At 35.0% G+C, this 20,853-nt stretch overlaps 1 protein-coding gene across 1 annotated transcript in view; it reads left to right on the forward strand.

Moving 5' to 3' along the window:
* The window catches only part of LOC107086813 (MAGUK p55 subfamily member 7-like), a 30,756-nt gene extending 11,428 nt beyond the window's left edge, over positions 1 to 19,328 (forward strand). Inside the window, exons 6-18 of the mRNA XM_015378016.1 lie at positions 1,082 to 1,163; positions 1,954 to 2,039; positions 3,285 to 3,362; positions 4,895 to 5,091; positions 5,180 to 5,238; positions 5,385 to 5,396; positions 5,656 to 5,700; positions 9,263 to 9,436; positions 11,129 to 11,209; positions 11,312 to 11,405; positions 11,513 to 11,621; positions 13,214 to 13,354; positions 18,323 to 19,328. Coding sequence (XP_015233502.1) covers positions 1,082 to 1,163; positions 1,954 to 2,039; positions 3,285 to 3,362; positions 4,895 to 5,091; positions 5,180 to 5,238; positions 5,385 to 5,396; positions 5,656 to 5,700; positions 9,263 to 9,436; positions 11,129 to 11,209; positions 11,312 to 11,405; positions 11,513 to 11,621; positions 13,214 to 13,354; positions 18,323 to 18,553 — 1,389 coding nt within the window. The 3' untranslated portion in view covers positions 18,554 to 19,328. The remainder of the gene's footprint in view (positions 1 to 1,081; positions 1,164 to 1,953; positions 2,040 to 3,284; positions 3,363 to 4,894; positions 5,092 to 5,179; positions 5,239 to 5,384; positions 5,397 to 5,655; positions 5,701 to 9,262; positions 9,437 to 11,128; positions 11,210 to 11,311; positions 11,406 to 11,512; positions 11,622 to 13,213; positions 13,355 to 18,322) is intronic.
* The last annotated feature ends 1,525 nt before the right edge of the window (positions 19,329 to 20,853 follow it).

Here is a 20,853-nt window from a genome sequence, read left to right on the forward strand (position 1 = left end):
ACATTGACATCATAATGGAGTCATTAAAGCAGGACTGCAAATTTAGAAGGATGGGTTAATTCATTTTTCTGTTGCTTTTGCACACTGATTAGTTTCAAGGCCTTTAATCATAGGCAGTTTTCCTGATGCTGCCCCAATGTTCTGCTTTATTACTTATTCCATGTCATTGTCTCTTAATTCTAAAAACTTTCCTGGATCAAGTAAAGGACAAAAGAAATATCTAGTGAGGATTCAGGAGCCACACCTTCAAGTGCCACAAAACTTTATTTATATTTTTATTATTATTATTATTATTTAAATGTTTTCTTCTGTATTTTTATTTTCAAAATAAAAATAGCTCAAATTAATTATTTTTCTACACTTTTTGTTTCAAACACATTCAAGCAATTACACGCATAAGCATTTTTTTTCCAATTTAATTAGTTTTAATACAATAGAATAGGTGTTATACATTACCTTTAAATTAAGTTTAAAACTCCATTCAGGTTAAAGAGAACATGCATTTTTTTTTATCACTTTCTGTTGCCAAGGTTTGTAGATATATTGCAAACCAGAAGAAAAATCAAATGTTTTCAGTGACTCATTTATCAAATAGGCACGTGTTCGCTGAGGCTTGCTTTCAAAGACACTTTGGACGACTAATGGTGAACATACTTGAGCGCTGATCCTGATCGGAGACTGGAAGAGGACTAACCTTTCTCTGACTTTGGCCCACTGATTGATCCAACATGTTCCCATTTTCCAGACAACAGGGTTTCACCCGAGCGGGGGATGATTGCAGCCAGCCAACTGCATCAGATGCTCTTTCCAGTCTTGCATTGCACCACATCAATAACATCTGTTGTAAATAACGCTGGTTTTGGATAACCTTTTTCAGCTCCTCATGAGGGCATCTAAGTAGACTTTCTATGAAACAAAATACTGCATGAGCCAGATAGGGCTCTAAGTCAAAAGATTTCCATAATAACATGCCATAATAAATTCAATATGTTATTTCTTTTGTTTACTCCATTGTTCGACCTCTTTGCCTCCTTTTGTTTTGTTGGTTCTCTTTTTCATTATTAATCTCTCTATTCTAAAGGGAGCAACAATTAAGAGAGACAAATCCACAGGGGCTATCGTTGTTGCCAGGGTCATTAGAGGAGGTTCAGCTGACAAGACCGGTAAGTTAAACAGCTTTAAAATTCTAGCGTTATCATAATTTTAAGCTAAAATATAAAAGCTTAATGTTTTTTACTCAACCGGCATTGAAAACATGTTTTCTTTTTTTCTTTTTTTTTACATAAAACTCCAATTTGTTTTGTTGTAACTACATTTCAAAGTATACTAAATAAAAATTGAAAAGAAGGTGATAGCCATAATTTCATTCTTAATTACACTGTTGTTAATGTTCATGCAAACTGGATATAGAAATAGTTAAAGGCAGTGAAAATAAATATATTTGTATTTTTAAGACATGCATGTAAACAGCAATGAGATTCAGAATGTTTAATTTGCATTATTGAAACTACTAGATTGATCAGTCCCTGTAAACTTTAAATGAATTTACATTTTTCAAAAATTTCTCTGATTCGTGATCAGTTTGAATAAATCTGCCAAAAATATTTATAATTTAGCGAACAGGGACTTCTGCAAACAAAAAGTATTTTTTCAAGAGCTCTTATCCTTTTTTGTTCTTAAGTGGGGAATAGTGTAGTAACCTCAGTTCAACCAAATGACCAGCATCATGCAGATATTAGATGAAGGAGAATAAGCTGTTATGTTCCATGTAAATTCAGAAAGCTCAGATTACTGCAACAGTTTGTCTTGCATGTTCTCAAAATCTTTTCAAAAAGTTGGGAAATGTATGATGGGTAAGTGAATGCATTAAGCGACCAAATTTTTGATTTCAGTGAGTTTGTTTCATTAAAAAATGACAATAACAGCATGATGTGTGTTTTTAACCCTTTGAAGGTCTGATTCATGAAGGGGATGAGCTGAAGGAGGTGAATGGAGTTTCACTGGAGCACAGAAAGCCCAAAGAAATCCTTCCCCTTCTGGTCAGGCACATTACTCACTATATTTGTTTGTAAAGTGTTTCCAGTATTTAGTATCAAGAGGCCACCTGACCGTACAGTGACTGTAGGTACAGTATAGGGCATGCATGGCATGAGTAAACAGGGTAGCTATGGAGCAGAGTAAGTCGACGTTTCCCCAGCAGGTGTGCAAAAAGAAATATGAAAAGTTTAAAATCAACTGTGAAAAAGAGAAATAAAAAAATTAAAAAATGATGCAAACAGGGATAGGACATGAGTGCCTTTCATAATATGATATAAAAGATGTTCACTGAAGCGGTAGCGAAACCCTCTGAAGGTGCAAAGATGATGGATGCATAAGTAAATACTGCCCGGAGATGGCAAAGGTATAGAGTAGTTTTAATGTCTGCTAATAATAACCTGTGCAAAAATTACTTATAGGCTCAAACAGGACTAAATAAACATTTTTCTCCCACAATTTTTACATGTGATCACTGCTGTACTTAAAGAAATTGAAATGAGAGCTGTACAAAATTAAATTTCGTTTTGTATACACTCTGTGTAAGTCTAAGTCTAAGTAAACGCCATCAGGAAGGACCTTTAATTTATCTCATTTTATTTAGCTTATCTTAAAATTCCCTTAAGATAAGCTTTTATGGACGATTTAAAAGCATTTTAATAGAATTAAAGGAGATGTTGTCAATATGATTTGTCCTCAATTTGGTGTGATTTGTACATTATTGTGCTGAGCAACTAGGCTAACTCTAATTTTAGTCAATAGAAATGTATTTTCCCTGCATTTTAGAAATTCAAAAAGTTAATATGAAATTCTGAGTTTCTGTAACTGATTCAGTGATATACAATCTGTCCCAAGTGCAAGTTGTAAGAATATTACTGTAGCTTTAATTACAATATGTACCTCACAGTATAAGTCGAAGGCAATCTGGAGAACGAACTTGGCTTTGATTTCAAGACTGGAAATATGAATTTTAACCTAAAGAAAACTGACTCACATGTCTGTTCAAAAATTAACACATTTTTGTCAGAAATGTTTGTATGGTATAAATGTAAGAGTTTTTACATAGTGTATTTTATATGTGTATTATTTATAACCACAAGGTGTTCTCATCCACTACACAATCATATTTGAACTCATCCCCTATACCTAATTGATCTCTTTAGCTACTTAAAACTTCATTGTTTTATTATCAGCAATAATTCTTTGTGTTACACCATAAACATAAAAAGGTTTCTTTGTGTTTGTTGTAGGCTTGCTCTAAGGATGCTGTTAAATTGAAAATCATTCCTGGATCTCCTAACGAGGACATGTCATTACGGTTGACAAAGGTAAAGCAGATATTAAAGTCAGTTTTAAATGCTTTGCGACTTGATATTGTCTTAATATTTTAACAGTCAGGGTTTCTCTATGACCCTCACTGTTCACCTGAGATTATGGTTTAGATTAAACTTGAGAGGATTATTGAAGACCCCCCTCCCCCTTCACATTTTTAGTTCGTTATGTTAGAACAGAAAACTTTTGTTTACACGTATAAGCTAAAATGAATTACAAAGAAGTATATATGTAGATTTTATCTGTGCTTAATTAAAACTTTGCATTCATTTATTTGTTTTGAAAAGGCCTCAGATATTTGTTACAAATATTTAGCATCATATAGACATACAGAAAATTTAAAATAAGTTTAATTTAAAGGTTTAGACAATAAAACGATATTCCAAGCTGTTCAATCCATCATCTGAATATAGCTGCAGGCCTTACAAGATATAACCACCCATATTAAATAATGGGACAGGTAAGCTGCAAATGAATGATAGCAGCAGAATAAAGGATGATGGAAACTTTGGAGGAACTGCAGAGTTTCACAGCATAAACCATGTAATTATTTGACACTGAATCTTTGCATGTAAAAGAAGCTAGTCATCGTTGATAAGCAGATGGAAGGCACATGAACACTTATTGAAGAAAAACTTTAAGAGAAATCCTTCAAACACTTTGGACCAGGTTGGAGGTTGACTTTCCAGCAGGACAATAACCAAGCTCTAGATGTTTTTTTTGTTTTTTTTTACAACATGTTTATTAAAGCAACCCTGTCCCAACTCAAACCTCAGTCTCACAAAGATATTCTAACAAAGCTTAAAATTTGATGTTCATGGATTCTGTCCTTCCAGTTTAAATGAAATGTGATTCTTTTCTAAGAGGAATGGGTGAAATCAATATGTGCAAAGATCATAAAGACATACAATGGCAGCATAAGATTGTTCTTTAAGGACTGATTCAAGGCGACGGATTATAAATGTATTCTAACTACTTATATTCTTCCATATCACAATTGTGAAGTTGTTTGTGTTGATCTGTTACACAGAACTAACAAAAATAGTATTTTCACCTATATGTAACAAAAATGGATGTAATAAAATAAGTTGCTTTGTATTATCCAGTTCTGCTGTCATTTCCATAGCCTGGTCCTCAGCATATGTCGATAGAATTAGATTCATTTGGCACCGTCAGTGTTTGGGCTTCACTTAAATTAAATATATAAATGAAATGTTATATTTTGCAGAAACATTCGCAATTTGCTATTTTTTTATCCATAAAGTACTATGGATCACAGCCACTTTGTCCTCACATTAGATGAGGGAGCTGGAAACTGTTTTGAGAGCAGGCGAAATTTTTGAAATGATTTTCAGTAATTGGGGTCGTTTTTCAAAAATGACACATGGGGAGCTAAGAAATGATGTGTTTGTTGTCAGGATGCAGATGTTCAAAAGTAGAGATGGAAAAGCAGCCAGAGTACATAGATTTTTCACTTCTCATATTTTTTTTTTTTTTAAGATAAGAAAATGTGTTTCTTATTCCTCAGTTGTTTGTTAGGGCTCTGTTTGACTATGATCCCACGGAGGATCCCACCATCCCCTGTAAGGAGGCAGCAGTGGCCTTTAAAAGAGGTGACGTCCTCCAGGTTGTCAGCACGGACGATGATACCTGGTGGCAGGCCTGTCGCCTTGGAGACGGCAGCAGTCGAGCAGGCCTCATCCCTTCGAAGCAGCTGCATGAAAGGTGATCTTTCCATACAGCCACCCACTCTTAGTTAAGGAAAAATTCTGACAATTTATAATTATTTTGTCCAACTTTTTAACCTCTGCAGAAGAGTTGCATTGCAACGACCCAGAGCCCTGTTCAAGAATCTTCAAACCAAGCCAGCAGGTGATCAGTGTCATTTATAGACATTCCAATAAACCTTTTGGTAGATGAGAGGTTTAACTGATTGGCAGATGGTCCTATGGAAGGTTGGCTTGGCTGCCCTTCCCACTCATACTGACTTTCTCTGTTTTGCTCTACATGCTCCACAGATGACAGTGAAGGTACTGGCAGTTCACTTTTCTTTCTTTTTTATAAGTTTTCCTTCAGCAAAACCCCAGTTTAAACAGATTTGTATGTTGATTCACGTTTTAAAAGATGATCTACTGTATCAAAGGCTAATCTAGCTTTCTCAAGCCTTAAACAAATAGCCGAAATTTAATGTTTTAATTTTTTTTTTTATATTTTTGTTGCTACATAACTTTTTTCCCCCTTTTTTTTGTTTTTTTACACATCTCCCTTTTTCTCCTTCAGTGTTTCCAGTCACAGAGGATGTGGACTATGGAGCTATAACAGGAATTCACATTGGTGAGACGATGGACACTCAAAGCCAAATTGTCCCTACCTGGGGACATTTTTTCTTCTACAATGAAGATGTAAAACATATTACAACTTAGCAAATAAGTGTAGAGAGGATACGGAAATATAAAGATGACATTTTGATGAAAATTTTGTAGCTATGACATTTCAGGGTCAACTTTAATGCACTGCAAAAAACATCTAGAAATAGGTTTTAGAAATTCTTAAATTAAGTGTATTTACCCTTAATTTGAGTAGGTAAATAAGATGATTTGCCAATGGAATGAATATTTCACCACTAAAATAAGATAACTAGATAATATGCACTTGAAATAAGACTTTGTTGTTGTTTTTTTTCTTATTTTAAGTGTAAATTGTCGTGTTCCATTGGCAAAGTGTCTCAACTACCTCCTAAATTCAAGAAAAATGCACTTAATTTAAGCAAAAATTACTTATTTAGATTTCCAGTTTTTGCAGTGTAAATAGTTCCCAAAACGTTGCTTTAATAAGCGTCCCCAGCATGATGCTGCCATTACAGTTCTAAATTTGGGGCTGAGGTGCTTTAAGGTCTTTAGACGTAAAAAAAACTATATTTTTTTTCTATGTCTTAGAGGTTTATGCCTGTTCATCAATAAACCCAATGATACATTTTCTTCTTGGGCCTTGTTGCTCAGGTAGTTGCCTTTAAGCAATGATTAAAAAGGGTGGTGACAAGCTAAGAAGGTAAGGTCTTATTGGAATGGATCCATTGGCATAATGAACTAAGTACAGTACTTGCTCAGAGGCGCCAGGGCATCTAAAATAAACATTTAACAGCAATTTCTTCTTTGCATTTTTTTGCATGCATAATGAATTAACATAAATAAAATAACAAAATCACACACTTGTATGATAAAATTGTGCATTTTTACATCAATATAGCTTTAATTTACAAGTTATAGAGCATTCTTATTTTTTTCTTACGACTACATTTTTTAAGAGCAGCACAAGGACACAACCCATATGTACAGTATTAAAGAGCGTGGTATTATTTGTGTTTAGTTACAGGAATTGTCTCAATAATATATAAGACAGCATCATTTACAGTCACTTAGCTCCTCTAACCGGTGTCTGTTTAAGTCTTTAAGCACTTTGTGACGGAGAATAAAACTCAAATCCGGCCATTTTAGCAGAGAATACTTATTCTCCGTACATGGCATGGAGTTAAATTTAGTGAAAGGAGACTTGGCGTTGAGACATAATGGTGGTTAACATCATGAGGGAGAACGAACCTGGCCAGAGGAGCCAAACCACGGCCGCGTTATAGAAGCTGGATGTCAGACAGAACACCAGCAAAGCGTGACAGGCTGAGATGTGTCTTCTCTGAGACATGGCTCATGTTTTGCTAAACACCAGAGCTTTGATCTCAGGGTTGATGGTTTCAGAAATAGATGGCCCTTACAGTCTGCCATTCAGTCAGTCCTCATCGTTAGAATTGAGCTGTATAATTTTTCAATTTCTTAACTGGCACCCAAACAGAATCAAAATGTTAAAAGAATTATTGTTACAGAGCCAGAAATGAGCAAGCCTTAAAGTAATGTGATGATTCAAAGGAAATAACTATAATATTGTTTTAAAATCTGTGAAATTTCAGCAAAACTAAACTGTTGAACAGGCTGTGATAAATAGAAAAGGTTGTTCATACACAAAATGTAGATCAAATAAAATCTAATACCTTTTATGAAACAAAAAAACACACTTCATTCTTTTTTGCACTAAATAACCTGAAAGTTGTACTTACTGTGATGCTACAGTGCTGTGATGCTACAGTGCAACCAGTCATATAAAGATTAGTTACTATTGAAATGCAAATAATTGTGTGGGAATACAGATGATACTCTATATACATGAAACAACATTGGTTCTGTCAGATGTTTAATCGTTTCAGTTCAATGGGCTTTTATGTTGAGGTCAGTTTTTTATGTATCCCTGCCTAAAGAGGGTTGCATGAAACCCCAGGTCATTTTTAGCTCTGTTCTGTATCATCATACCAAGAAGGTGCTTTGTTTTTTCGTCCTGACAAGGAGCTTTTCTGCACTGTGTTTGCATATCCTCTCCATGCATTTGTGGATTATTTCCAAGCATCAAAGATATTTGATGAACTACTCCACTAGATGGCTTTTTTTTTATATAAGCGTGTGCAATTATTTTGTTGTTTGTCCTGATTGTTTCCCTTGTAGGACCAAGGCTACAAGTAAACTTGACAACTTTGTTGCTATTTTTATTTTATCAACTCATCTGCTAATAATAGTTAAAAATTAAAAGTTTTGAAACCATTAAGCAATTGATCTTAAAAAAAGTCTACCAACTTTAGCTTCTTTTGGTGAAACTTAGGGATTTATTTCAAAGCATCTATCGTTCTCATTCGTCCCCCCTCCTCCTAATGCACATCCAGTTCTGCTGTGGTGTCCTGCCCTCACAACTGACCCTGTTGTTATAGAGTCCCTTCCATAATTAGGAGATGTTTACATTGTTCTTTTCAGAAGCAGACCAGTTAAAATTGTTTTCTGCTGTTGCAATGATTTTTTTTCCTGTCATTTTTATTAGTCCTTTTGAATAGTCAATGTGAAAAAAATGCTCCTGTTGTACAAGCTTTAAAACTAAACCGAAAAATAAGACGAAATATGTTATTCTACAATGCATCAGCATCTAATTAAATCTAAGCTAAAATAGTAATTATCCAAATTGTGTATTTACATCATATGGAAACTTCCATTGACTTTTAACCATTAGCATCTTTTCTTTAACAGAGATTTTGCAACAGTGCATCATATTGCCTTATTTCATTGTTATTCTCAGTTTAAATGCATCTAGTAGTTCGCCTGTGGTTTATTATGGTAGACATTTGAGAAATTGAAATATAATGCTTAAAACTGTAACCATAACACCGTTTTTATGGGCTTTGTATTCATAGTAAATTTACTTTGTGCTGGTTTGAAGCCCCTGACATGACAGGAAGTTCACCTGCAGAGAACTATCCAGTTGATTTTCTAATCCAGAAATCCAGCAACAAGTAAAATACACAATAAACTACACTATAAAAATAAAAGATAAGGTAATTGTTTAAAATATATATGGAGAACAACTGTTATTTTGCTCAGAGCTTCTGATAAAAGCTATGAAATGAATAAATAATTTTTTTGCATGTTATATGTTTTATATTTTTAATCAACATCCATTTTATATATAGTGCAGCAACATGGCAACTGATGTGGTGCACGCAGAGTTTATAGCTATTGTTAATCCTCAACTTCCGTCCCTGGTTGGGGTGCTCTAAAACCTACAAAATAACCTTTATTCTTCAATAGTTTTTCCTTTTATCTCCGTAAGATAACTCAACTACAAGTGAATGTTTAACCCATATGGAATGGTCTACTTATTCAAACATCAGACAAATACAAATAAGAATTGTGGTTTTGTCAAAAAAAAAAAAAATGCATGACTTATAGTGGTATAGCAATTTTTAGATTAAAAAAAAAAAAGTTTCAAACACTTCATTGTTAAATGATTATTGTCTGTTTTGTCGACCCAGCTGGTCTAAGGAGGAGTTTCCGACTCGGACGAAAAAGCAGCAGATCCAGGAAAACTACTCAGTTACGGAGGTGGAACTCTGAGGTACACGGTGCCATCTGTCCTCCTACTTATATAGAGGTGGTGCCCTACCATAAGGAGCCAAATGACAGACACAGACTCATTGTGCTGGTTGGTATGTAAAAAAAAATTTAAAATGCATCTAAATTCAAAGTCTGGATTTTTTTACCTGATGTGCACAAGTGTTCCGATAAATTAATCTAGTGAAACTCAAAGCAAAAATGTAGCAATTGTAGAGTTATGTGTAAAAAAAATACATGGTGCTGTGCTCAATTGAATTCTGCCTTATATCAATCCACTGCTTTTATGGCAACGTGAGAACACAAAACACCTTCATCCTATTTATTTAAACAAAGAATAGAAAAATACAGAATCTGTGGTTGATCAAAAGAAAATGTTATGTCTTGATGAAGATTTATGTCCCCACTTTTGATTTGAAAAAATAATCCTTTCCCATCATAACCACATAAACAGTGTCAGAAATCTTCCAGTTAAAATATATCGTCTTCACTCAACTAATGCAGTGGTCCAACCCCACATTCACTTCTCTGCCAATCCTGCAGGTCTGCTCTGTGTATTTTTGAGCTCTATCTCCCCACTGGGAATTCCAGACTGAGCCCCGCCAGAGGTCTTTTTAATGTTATAATAGGATACAACTGAAGGTCATAGAAGGACTGAGGGGAATGGAAGAGGGAAGAAATGTGGGGAAGTGATAAAAAAAAGGCATACAGGGAGGTTAAAAAAAAAAGACAAAGAACCGAAGAGATGCAAAAGCAGGGTCATGTAGAGAAGAGATAAAAGATAGCTGAATGGGAGGAAAGAGACAAATGCTTGTGAATATGATCCCTCATGATGTCAGCCAGGTGGTTTATCATCATATTGGCGTGCTTAAAACAGCTTGGATTTGGATATAAACTCCTTTAATTGAGCTGGTGCCTACCTCGACTTCTGATTCTGTTTTTACTGCCGGCTGCAAAGGATCCTCATTGACAGTAGACATCATTAGGTCATCAGTAGGAAAATATAGGTCACTGGTAATAAACGTTTTAGACAGGAAAAATCTAAAGCTATAGGATTATTAATCCAGAACCAGATGGACGAGTTCTACCCACATTGAAAGCCCTTATTGTTTGCATTGCTTGCACATTTCATTCTAAACTAAAGACCCATTTACCCTCGGACAGCCGATGCAAGTAATGCCCCACATATCATGTAACCCTTGAAAAGAAATTAAGAACGGAAAGAAATCATCCAGTGAGCCTGATGATACTCCTCTGCAGATTTTCAGAGCAGCTGTGGAGCACATCAGCACTGAAAGGGTAGCAAGTCCATAAACTAGATATTTGGTCATGTATCAAACTCATGCAGTCCAGTGATGGAAAAGGCAGGTATGACAGGAATCCTGCTTTAAGGCTGCTCCCCATTAGAGACTGATGCAATCTGGCTCTGCATCAGTCCCAGCTGCTACAATACTGAACGAACATGTGGACAAATGTGTGCGCTCCTACATTATTGTGACACTGATACTGCATGGGTTTACAGATGGTACATTTAGAGAGAATTATATGGTTTTTCCAGAGAGTGTAGGAGCATTAGGCCTTGAACAGACAGTAGGCTGTTTGAGCAGCATTGTTAGAATGAAATCAGAGCTTTGTCTGTCTGATTTTCATTTAGTTTCTAATTCTCTGATGACAAAGACAGATGTGTCATTTGCTGTTGGGCTCGTCTCATGAAAAGCATCAGTACACTGTAATATTCAGAATTAAAACCCACATTCTGGGTGCTGTGTTTTGATCCGTGCCTCGAGGGCCCAGCGGAGTTGGCGTGAGCGAACTGAAGAGGAGGCTGGTGATTTCTGACCCGGACCGCTATGGCGTCAGTGTGCCGTGTAAGTTGCACATCTTGAGGTTTCATTACTTTTGAATTTTATAGCAGCACACTAGAACATTTCTTCTTTTTGCAAACATGAGGAGGCGTTTCATTTTTTCAGACACAACACGGGAGAAGAAGAGTAAAGAGAGAGAAGGGGTGGATTATCATTTTGTTACAGTTCAGGCGTTTGAAGAGCTCATTCTTAATCACAGGTGTGGAATAAATTGTTCTATTTTAAATCTGTTTGTTTAATTATCTATTATTCATCCATTCAAAGCCAACTTTCCCTGCTTTCTCCTTCCCTCACTGTACCTGTAAGGTTTGTGGAGTATGGACATTACAGAGGTAACTACTATGGGTCAAATCTGGACTCTGTCCAGAGAGTGATGGCTGAGGGAAAAGTGTGCCTCCTGGATGTGCACCCAAGTGTAAGCATAACATCTACAAAATGATTTTTTTTGTTCATATTCACAGTTTTTTTTAATAATCAGTTACAATGCATTGCAAAGCATTCACACCACTTAGACTATTTCTCATTTTATAACATCACAATCAGGTTTGTTAAAGAACATTAATGAACCAACAGCACAATAAAAAAACAATTATTGCATCAGGCCAGAACAGTTAAATTCTGCATTTATAGTGTAATACAAGCCATTCAGGGGCCAGAAAAATAAAAGCTACTTTGCTCACAACTGACCAAAAGTGATATTTCTGGTCAGCATCAAAAATGTTCTTTTGGGGAAAAACTAGAACCCTGGTCACATCATTTTCCTTGTCAAACATTGAGATAGCAGCATTATGCTGTGGGAATGTATTTCCTCAACATAGATTGGGAAGCTGGTTGGAACTGATTGGAAGGTGGTTGTAAATCTGGCAAAACAGTGACTAAACATACAGCAGAAAATGGTTTCACTGAGATCTAAAACGTGTTAAGTGCTACCTATGCAAACATCTTTCACATACTCAAATAATATTGCTGCAGGTAAAGTTCACTTTGTCCAAATATATTATAAAAAGCAAAAAAACATCTCCATATCATCTTCTAATTGGTTTAGAAATTTGTTTCATTTTTCTTTTCACTTTTAATTTCAATGTAAAAGAAGTTTGTTGAAAAAACTGAAAATGGTCCTTTGGAATAAGAAAGCTGCAGGTTTGTTACCAGCCCTGATCTAAAAATTTAATATGGCTTCCTGTGTTTATGGAGTGAGAAATATTGAGGCAAAACAAGACAAACAAAACACTAAATTTATTTTCTTATTCTTTTAGCATGTAGTATCTCATTCAGTCTTTCATGCAAACATTTCTTTATATTCTACATCATGAACTTGTTGACACAGTGTATAAAGTACAAAACCCAAAGAAATACAATATCATTAATTTTATCAAATAGTTACAGAGTTTTATGTCACAAACGATGTCCATCTTCATATTCTATTGTCTTCCAACCTGAATCAAGATGTCTGAAACTCAATATAATAACCAATAAATGCAGCCAAAGTATCACCAGCAGTACTTAAACCACAGTTAGAGAGCCATAATTTTATAACACAGCATATCCATGTGTCACAATGGCCCAGTCAAAGTCCAGACCTAAATTTAACTAAGAATCTTTGACACAACATAAATATTTAAAATCCATTCAGCCTGAGTTGGCATACTTTGCAAAGAGAAGCTTGCACATTTTTTTGTCCTTAGATATGCAAAACTAGCAGGTACAGTTAAGCATTAAATCTGTTGGGCCTGACAGCATATCAGTTAATTCAAGGAGCAGTAACTGTTTTGCAATGCATTGTGGGAAATATCATTATACACTCTGCATAAAAAATATATATTATTCTTTATTTTCCTGGTATATTGTAATTTAGCTACAGAAAAGAGTTACTGGTGGTTTTATTGCAGCACATGCATAATTTTGCATGAGCAATGCATATGGATGCACTTGACGTGAAAAGGTTCCTGACTGAACCAAACTTTTTAATCTTCATCTTGCCCATTTCCTCTTTTCTTTTCACTGCAGAAGATAAAACTTGTTTACACCTCTGAATACAAACCATACATTGTGTTTGTGAAGCCTCCAAGGATTGAGGAGCTTCGCCTCACCAGGCGGAGAGCTAAATTTGTCTGCGAGGAGGACAGTAAACAAGTCAGGATGTTTACAGTAAGTAAATAAGCATATTTTCAGCGTAAGCTTTTAAGATTAGTTTATTGATTTATAGGCTGTGTCTGAACATGAGCCCTAACCCCTATATGAAGCACTGTATTAGGTTTATCCAGGTCAGTAACTTTTTATGGGGTTACGCCATTTTATATCAGTGTCTGAATATCTATTGGATAAAAAAATAGGGGATTTGAAAGCAGCGTTCAATGATGATCGGTAGAGAAGCGTATATATGTATATATATATATATATATATATATATATATATATATATATATATATATATATATATAAAACACTTTGGAAGAGTTTTCCTCACAAAGCATAATGGGATTTGTTTTGGGGCAAGAGAGAACAAACATGGCGCAGGCCCCAAATGGGGAGCTGGAATCACGTGACAAACGGGGAGGGAAAAGAAGCCGTCAACTGAACGGTCAGTTAACTGAGTTCACTATACAGTCCCTGCTCTATATAGTGACTGAGGGGTTAAGGCGGATGTGGCCACACCCATAGAGAACCTATATCTGAAATTCTGGGTATTTTTGTTGACAAGGTGGTGCTCTATTTATTTGGCCACCCCTACTAGATGAGCATATTCTCATTTGGAATGTCTTAACTAATTATATATCAGTTTTTAGTATATTAACTATTAAACACAAAACTAATGGTCTTTTAAGAAATATATTTTGAGCTTTATGAAGAAAGAAAAAGTTATGAGACTGCCATCATCAATTGGTCTTTTGAAAAATTAGAACTAAAGAACCACTGCAAAGCCTTAACCAGTTTAGGCAACACAGATGTATACATATGAATGTAAATTTATTAGCAAGGGCTTCAAAAGATTCTTCACTAATTAATTTAGCATATACAGATATTTTATTTGTTCATTTCTCAAATGTTTTAGTGCAATGAGTGTAGACTGACCCTAAATTGGTTTTGGCATCCTTGATATGAAATAATATTTTTTCCAAAGCTTCTGAACATAATACCTAACCCTAGCTGAAAAAAAAAAAACATGAATATGGCTTCAAAAGAGATACCAACTGCTAGCACTGTTAGTGAGCCATTTCTTCTGACAGTGCAATATTATTGCACTAGTGCAATCTCATATTTTATGTCTCTTTAACTTTTTCTGTCTCTAACAGTGTAGACAGTTCTTGCTACATTAACAGTAGATTAGATTAGATTAGATTAGATGAGCTTTATTGATCTCACAGCGAAGAAATTCACTGGTCACATATTTGGCATAGTAATTAAAGAAGGTGCAAACAAGGGGGAAAAAGGTGCATTAAGAATAAACAATATATATACAGTATATCAAGGTATATACAGTATATCAAGATATACAGTCTAGAAAATTGAGCAGACTTTAACAGTTTTGCTAACAGGTGTTGCTGCCCATTCAGACAGAAGCATTTATTAACCAGTTTGGTCACCACAGTGGGGCAATTTAAGAATAGCTTCCATTCTCCTGCCCAAGTCTCAAGTCTTTTGCAGCCTCTAAGAAGTTCTCTTTCAGGCTTACTCTGTATTTAGCTTGATTAACTTTCCAAAAACTCAGTCCAGCTTCCTTGTCCCTTTGGAACAAAAATATCCACTCAGCATGTAGGAAGTCAGGTGCTTGCTTCACAGCTTGTGAAGTAAGGGCAGTGTGGCCTTAAAAATCAGAAACACATACTGTTTTAACCCAGTAATTTTCTCCTTAGAGACATTTAAGAAAGAGCAGAGGTTAGGGTTACTATGTGGGTGGTTTCCTTGGTACTTGGCTGTTTGCCTAAATAAAGGTTTGCACTCTATAAGCGTGTTTCGGTTTAAGGCAATAACCGAAACACATTATGGTTCAGTTAATTAAAACCTATTTTGTTGTTTTGCTCTGTTTTGAAACACAAGCCCACTCTTTTTAGGGGATGCATGCATTTATAAAGGAAAATAAATGTGGGGTTTTTCTGACTGCTTTATGACCTCACATTTACTGATGGACCCTGTTTGTCCTTGTGGGCCTTATTAAGAAAGTGAAGTTAAACATGTGTGATGCTGCATGGCTTTGGTTCTTTTCCAAAAATCAAAACCTTCAAAGAGTTCAGGCCAATCCAAAGAGTCTGCTTTCAACTGGAACCACATCTGGCTTAAAAACATTTCTTATCCTTTACTCTGAGCATGTAACTATGTGGTCTGCCGGTGCAATTTCTGCTACATGGTTCTTTATCCTTCTATTTTTCAATTTTGCAGTTTGTTCTAAAATACAGTTGTGCTTGAAAGTTTATATTAAAGGAAATTATAAATTCACACAAGTTATTCAAATAACACAAAACGGGGGAGTGGCGGCCTTGTGGTTAGGGCATTGCACTTGGAATCCAGAGGTTCTGAGTTCAAGCTCCACTCCGAAGGCTTCCACTTTGGCTCCCTGAGCAAAGACCCTTAACTCCACACTGCTCCCCGGGCGCCACACAATGGCAGCACACTACTCCCCAAGGGGAAATCCCCAAATGTTAAATGTGAAAAAAAAGAAAACTCAAAAAGGTAAAGGTAAATGAAAAAAATTTTTCATTTACAAAAATTATATGTGTATATGTATGTGTATATATATATGTGTATATATATATATATAACAGTACATAACATTGCGCATAACATTGTTTTTTGTTTAAAGGGAGAAAATATTATCATTCCATTGGCAGATCATCTTATTTATCTGTTCAAATTAAAGGCAATTAAACTTATTCTAAACCATTTACTTATTTTTAGACATGTATTTTTAGATCACTTTTTGCAGTATGCTAATAAAATACACCTGACTAGTTGATCATAAGCAACTGTGAGCACCTCTGTAAAAGCAGTTGTTTTAGTGGGTGGCTGATGTGGGTTATTCAGGTGTGTTTTAACACAAGACGAAGATTGAAATTCATTACCAATTAAATGAGAGCTGAAACAATTAACTGGATTAATCATGATTAATTGAATATTGCAATAATTGCCATCTAATTTAGCCATTGATTAATCGTTAAATGGTGTATAGAAACCCTAAAACATGCCTTTAGCTGATAGACTGACCCACTTAGAACCGTAATTATATCAGAATTGTAAAAAAAATATATACACATTTTGCATTAAGGATAAAAATAAAAAAAACTTTTCTGTCTGTCAGTATGCTCTATCCAGAAATCCTCAAGTGGTTTAGTTTACCCTGGTTCAATTTCGTAAAAAATCTTCTTTAAGGAACCTTTTGCGATACGAATGTTAATCAATTAATCGAAAAAATAATCAACAGATTAATCGATTTGCAAAATAATCATTAGTTGCGGCTCTAAATTAAACCCAACATTTAAGAAAGTGTCCAGTCTTTAAAGAAGAAGAATTTCTAGCATTCACCTATGGATGGAACATGCAATGATTTTGAAAAGACCAAAAAAGGGAAGTGTTATCCCGGCTAAACCCTTAGATTTAAGTTTGGGACAAACGTGTGTGGAGGGGTTATCAGGAGGAGGCTTTGTGTCTTCAAATACAGAGATATACAAAATAAAGATTTGGCAACCTAAACAGAGCATATTGGCACAAATCAAGAAATAGTGAACGGCTTGTTCCACCGACACCAGCTACCTTGCAGTCACACTGCAAAAAAGGAAAATCTATACAAGTGTAATAAACTTGGATTCAGCATTTTGGTCTTATTACACTTGTTTTTCAATGTATTTTCTTAGTAAGAATTAATATTGTTAAGATTATTTGACTTGTTTTAAGAAAATTCATCTTTTTCATCCTAACTAGATAATTCAATTAATTATGAGCAGCTTTTTTCTTGAAATAGCACACATTGCGGACTGAGTCGCTTTAACATTTAGGCTGTGAGTACATTTTTACCATACTTGTTTCAAGACAATAAGACAATCCATATTAACCTGTTTTAAGAACTGACCCCATCTCATTAAGATATTCCACCTAATCAAATCTGATTGCATTCAAATTGATAGGGTTATTGAGATTGTCATTCATGATTTAGCTTTGAGATTCTGAACCTCACCAGTGGACCATTCGCTGTTTAGAATACATCATAAATACTGTACATCATACATATGCTTATTATAATAGAAGCTCTGCCTTAAAGGGTAACGCCATTTTTTTTTTTTTTTACATTTGGCCCTTGATTTTACGTTATTACATCATGTTCTATGAGTTTTGTGTGATTTTTTATTAAAATATTAATATAAAAAAAAACGTTTTGAAGTTTTTGTCAAGTGTATTTTTCCCATACATTCACTACACCTAAATAATGAAACTAATTCTAGCTAAGAAAAACAGACAAGTTTTAAGCCTTTAAATGAACTGGTGTCAAGTACATTTGCCTTGTTTTTAAGCCTGTTGTATGCTTGTTTTGAGCAATACTTGGTTAGAGGACATTCAATTCTAAGCAATAATGACTAATAAATGAGAATAAATTGCTTAAAATAAGAGAAAAAATCTTAAGTAAAATAAAAAATAGATTTTTCTACTTGATTTAAGTTTTTTTGGATGCTTACTACTTGGATATTATGTTCTTGTTTTAAGAAATCTCATCAGAAGTCAGAAGTCTCATTTGCTTGCTGCACTGGCAGATTATTTTGCACAAAATAAGCAATTATTCACTTAAAACACTATATTTTTTTCTTATTTTTTAGAAGGCGTTTTTTGTTGTGCATTGAGTAAACTTTGAAACCTGTGGTCATCTGTAAAACAGCAGCAGCCTGATCCAATCTGGGTTATGCAAGCAAAGAAGTCATGTTGTAAAGAAGAGTTTGCCCAAATTAAACTGAAATGATACATCAAAAAAGCCAGATAAAATTATTTAAGTAATTTCCAATAATGATGTTTCTGCTAATCAGTGCTTTTTAATAAACTACGTTTATGTATAATAAGCAATAATACTGCATTATCTAACTTTAAGGAAATTTCTCTTAGATGCAAACATTTTTTTTCTTTTTTCTGGGTTCACAGGAGGAGGATTTTGAGGAGATGATTGACCTAGCTGAACTGTTGCTCAGTCAGTATGGTGACCTGTTTGATAATGTAATTATCAATGGAGATATTGCTGTTGCATTCAGAGAGCTGAAAGCAGACATCGAGAAGATAGATGCGGCAGAAGTCCAGTGGGTTCCTGCAGCATGGATGCGCTCCACACCAAGCAAAGCCTGGAGAAGCTGCAGCAGTTTGACTGGCTGGATTTGAACGGGGATCACTTACAGTCAAACCAAATATTCCTTAGAGCTCGTTTCACACAGTCTCTTTGGAAGTGATGAACACTTACTTCCTGCGTGTATAAGTGTTACATTTGGGTTTAGAACATTCAGATATTAATTTCTGCTATTTTCATTATTTTCATTAGTTTTCATGATTCCCAGCCTCTTGAGATTTTTTTCACCATCTAGTTTGATTGAATCCATCTCCCTTTCCTCTTAATGCTTTCTCCATTTGTCTCAGACTTAGTTTCTCTGCTGGCATTTAACTGACACAACTGTAATTTGGCGAACGAGGGAAAAAAAACAAAAACGGCCCTGTAAGGAGTTTGTGGCTGGGTGTCATCCTTTGCTGCCAAGTTGCAAACATCCGCAGGGAATTATTTTGACAGCTGCTGCACTTCAATTAACTTTAATGTACACCAGTGAAACATTAGAAGCAGACATCGAGGCTTTTTGCCAACTGTGTTCTGCATAAAACATACACAAACATGAAAACAATCCTTGGCCAGAGCAAAAAAAAAACATTCAGTACCTTATGGAGGTATTCATGCTTGAACTTTGTCATATTGCTGCAGTGTATAAAAGCCTTTTGCTACATTTACAGCAGTAGGAATTTGAGGCATGTATAAGTTTTACGAATCTAGAAACCAAACTATTTAGTGGGTTTTCTGGCAAAGTTTGTGTAAGGCCACTCAGACTAAATTTAGAGCATTTGTTGACAACAGATTTTCATATTTGAACACTGATTCTTAGTCAAATGTAGGACTGCATTGGAAAAAATCAAACTCTAGATAAGTCATTTTTTCTTAAAATAAGTGTATTTGTTCTTGGATTGAGGAGGTAAAAGAGACATTTTGCCAATGGAACAAGACAATTTACATTTAAAATAAAAAAACAAAACTGCATTGTCTTATTTCAAGTGCATTTTGTCTAATTATCTTATTTAAAGAGTAAAAACACTGATTCCGTTGGCAAATCATCTAATTTACATAGTCAAATTAAGGGTAAATACACTTAATTTAAGAAATTTTTACTTATTTCTATATAGTTTTTTCAGTGTGGACTTTGACTAAGCTGTTCTAACCCATGAAAAGGCTTTAATCTGATTTAATTTAGCCTTTTTAAATATATTAAATTTTTTAAATGTTACAGATTTGTAAGATCCCACTGTTAGAAAACCTAAATTAAAGTAAATTTTCAGTTTGTAATATCATCAGCAAATATAGAAATAAGAGTCAAAATGATGAGTTAACATAAAATCCACTGCATTTGGTGCCAAGTGCAAACAGTTTAGGTATGAATACCTAAAATCATAACTTGTGAATAAGGCATAAAATTGTGTGTGTATATACCGGTATATATATATATATATATATATATATATATATATATATATATATATATATATATATATATATATATTCCTTTCAATCTTGTGCACTAACTCAGGCTCCTTCCCCACCAGAGAGGTGATATTCCATGTCCCAAGAGTCAGCTTCAGCCGATGATCAGAAGGCCAAGGTCTCCGCCCTCATTCTATCACACATTGCACCTGACCCCTTTGGCCCCTCCTACAGGTGGTGAGCCCATTGGAAGGGGGACTCTTGTTTCCTCTTTGGGTTTTGCCCTGCCAGGCTCCATGAGTAAAAGCCTGGCCACCAGGCACTTGCCAATGTGTCCCACCTCAAGGCCTGGCTCCAGATTGGGGCCCAGATGACCCATGTCCAGGCGAGAGAACACTAGGTCCATTTGTCTTACTCATCATAAGAGGTATTTAGGCTGCTCTTTGTCTGGTCCCTCAGCTAGGACCTGTCTGCCTTGAGTGACACTACTAGGGGCATAAAACCCCCAGACCCCATAGTTCCTAAGGTCAGTGGGAGACTCAAACCCCTCCACCATGATAAGGTGGCAGTCATTTTTGAAAAATGACTATTTGAATTCTCAGGAAATTCAAATTGTCTGACATGGAAAATTGGGGGTTTTCATGAAAAATTAGCAAGAACTGGGGTTTGAGGTTTTTCAGTTGTAATGAATCTGTAGTAGCCTATGTGAATTCCACTTTTGGAAATCAGTAAAAGATAAAAAAGTTGAATTTTTTGAGCTTTACCTGTAAAACAAAAACATGTGTTACAACTACCTGATCCTCCCAAATGCTACGGCCTAAAATCTTTAACCCTTTAAAGCCTGATCAAAAAAAAAAAAAAAAAAAAAAAAAATTAACTTTTTTTTGGTTTGAATTCCTTATTTGCTCTTTTAACAAAATATGTAAAAAGAAAAAAACAAAATACA

Source organism: Cyprinodon variegatus, unplaced genomic scaffold, assembly GCF_000732505.1.
Source record: "Cyprinodon variegatus isolate N-32 unplaced genomic scaffold, C_variegatus-1.0 Scaffold163, whole genome shotgun sequence".
In the NCBI taxonomy this organism is placed as follows: Eukaryota; Metazoa; Chordata; class Actinopteri; order Cyprinodontiformes; family Cyprinodontidae; genus Cyprinodon; species Cyprinodon variegatus.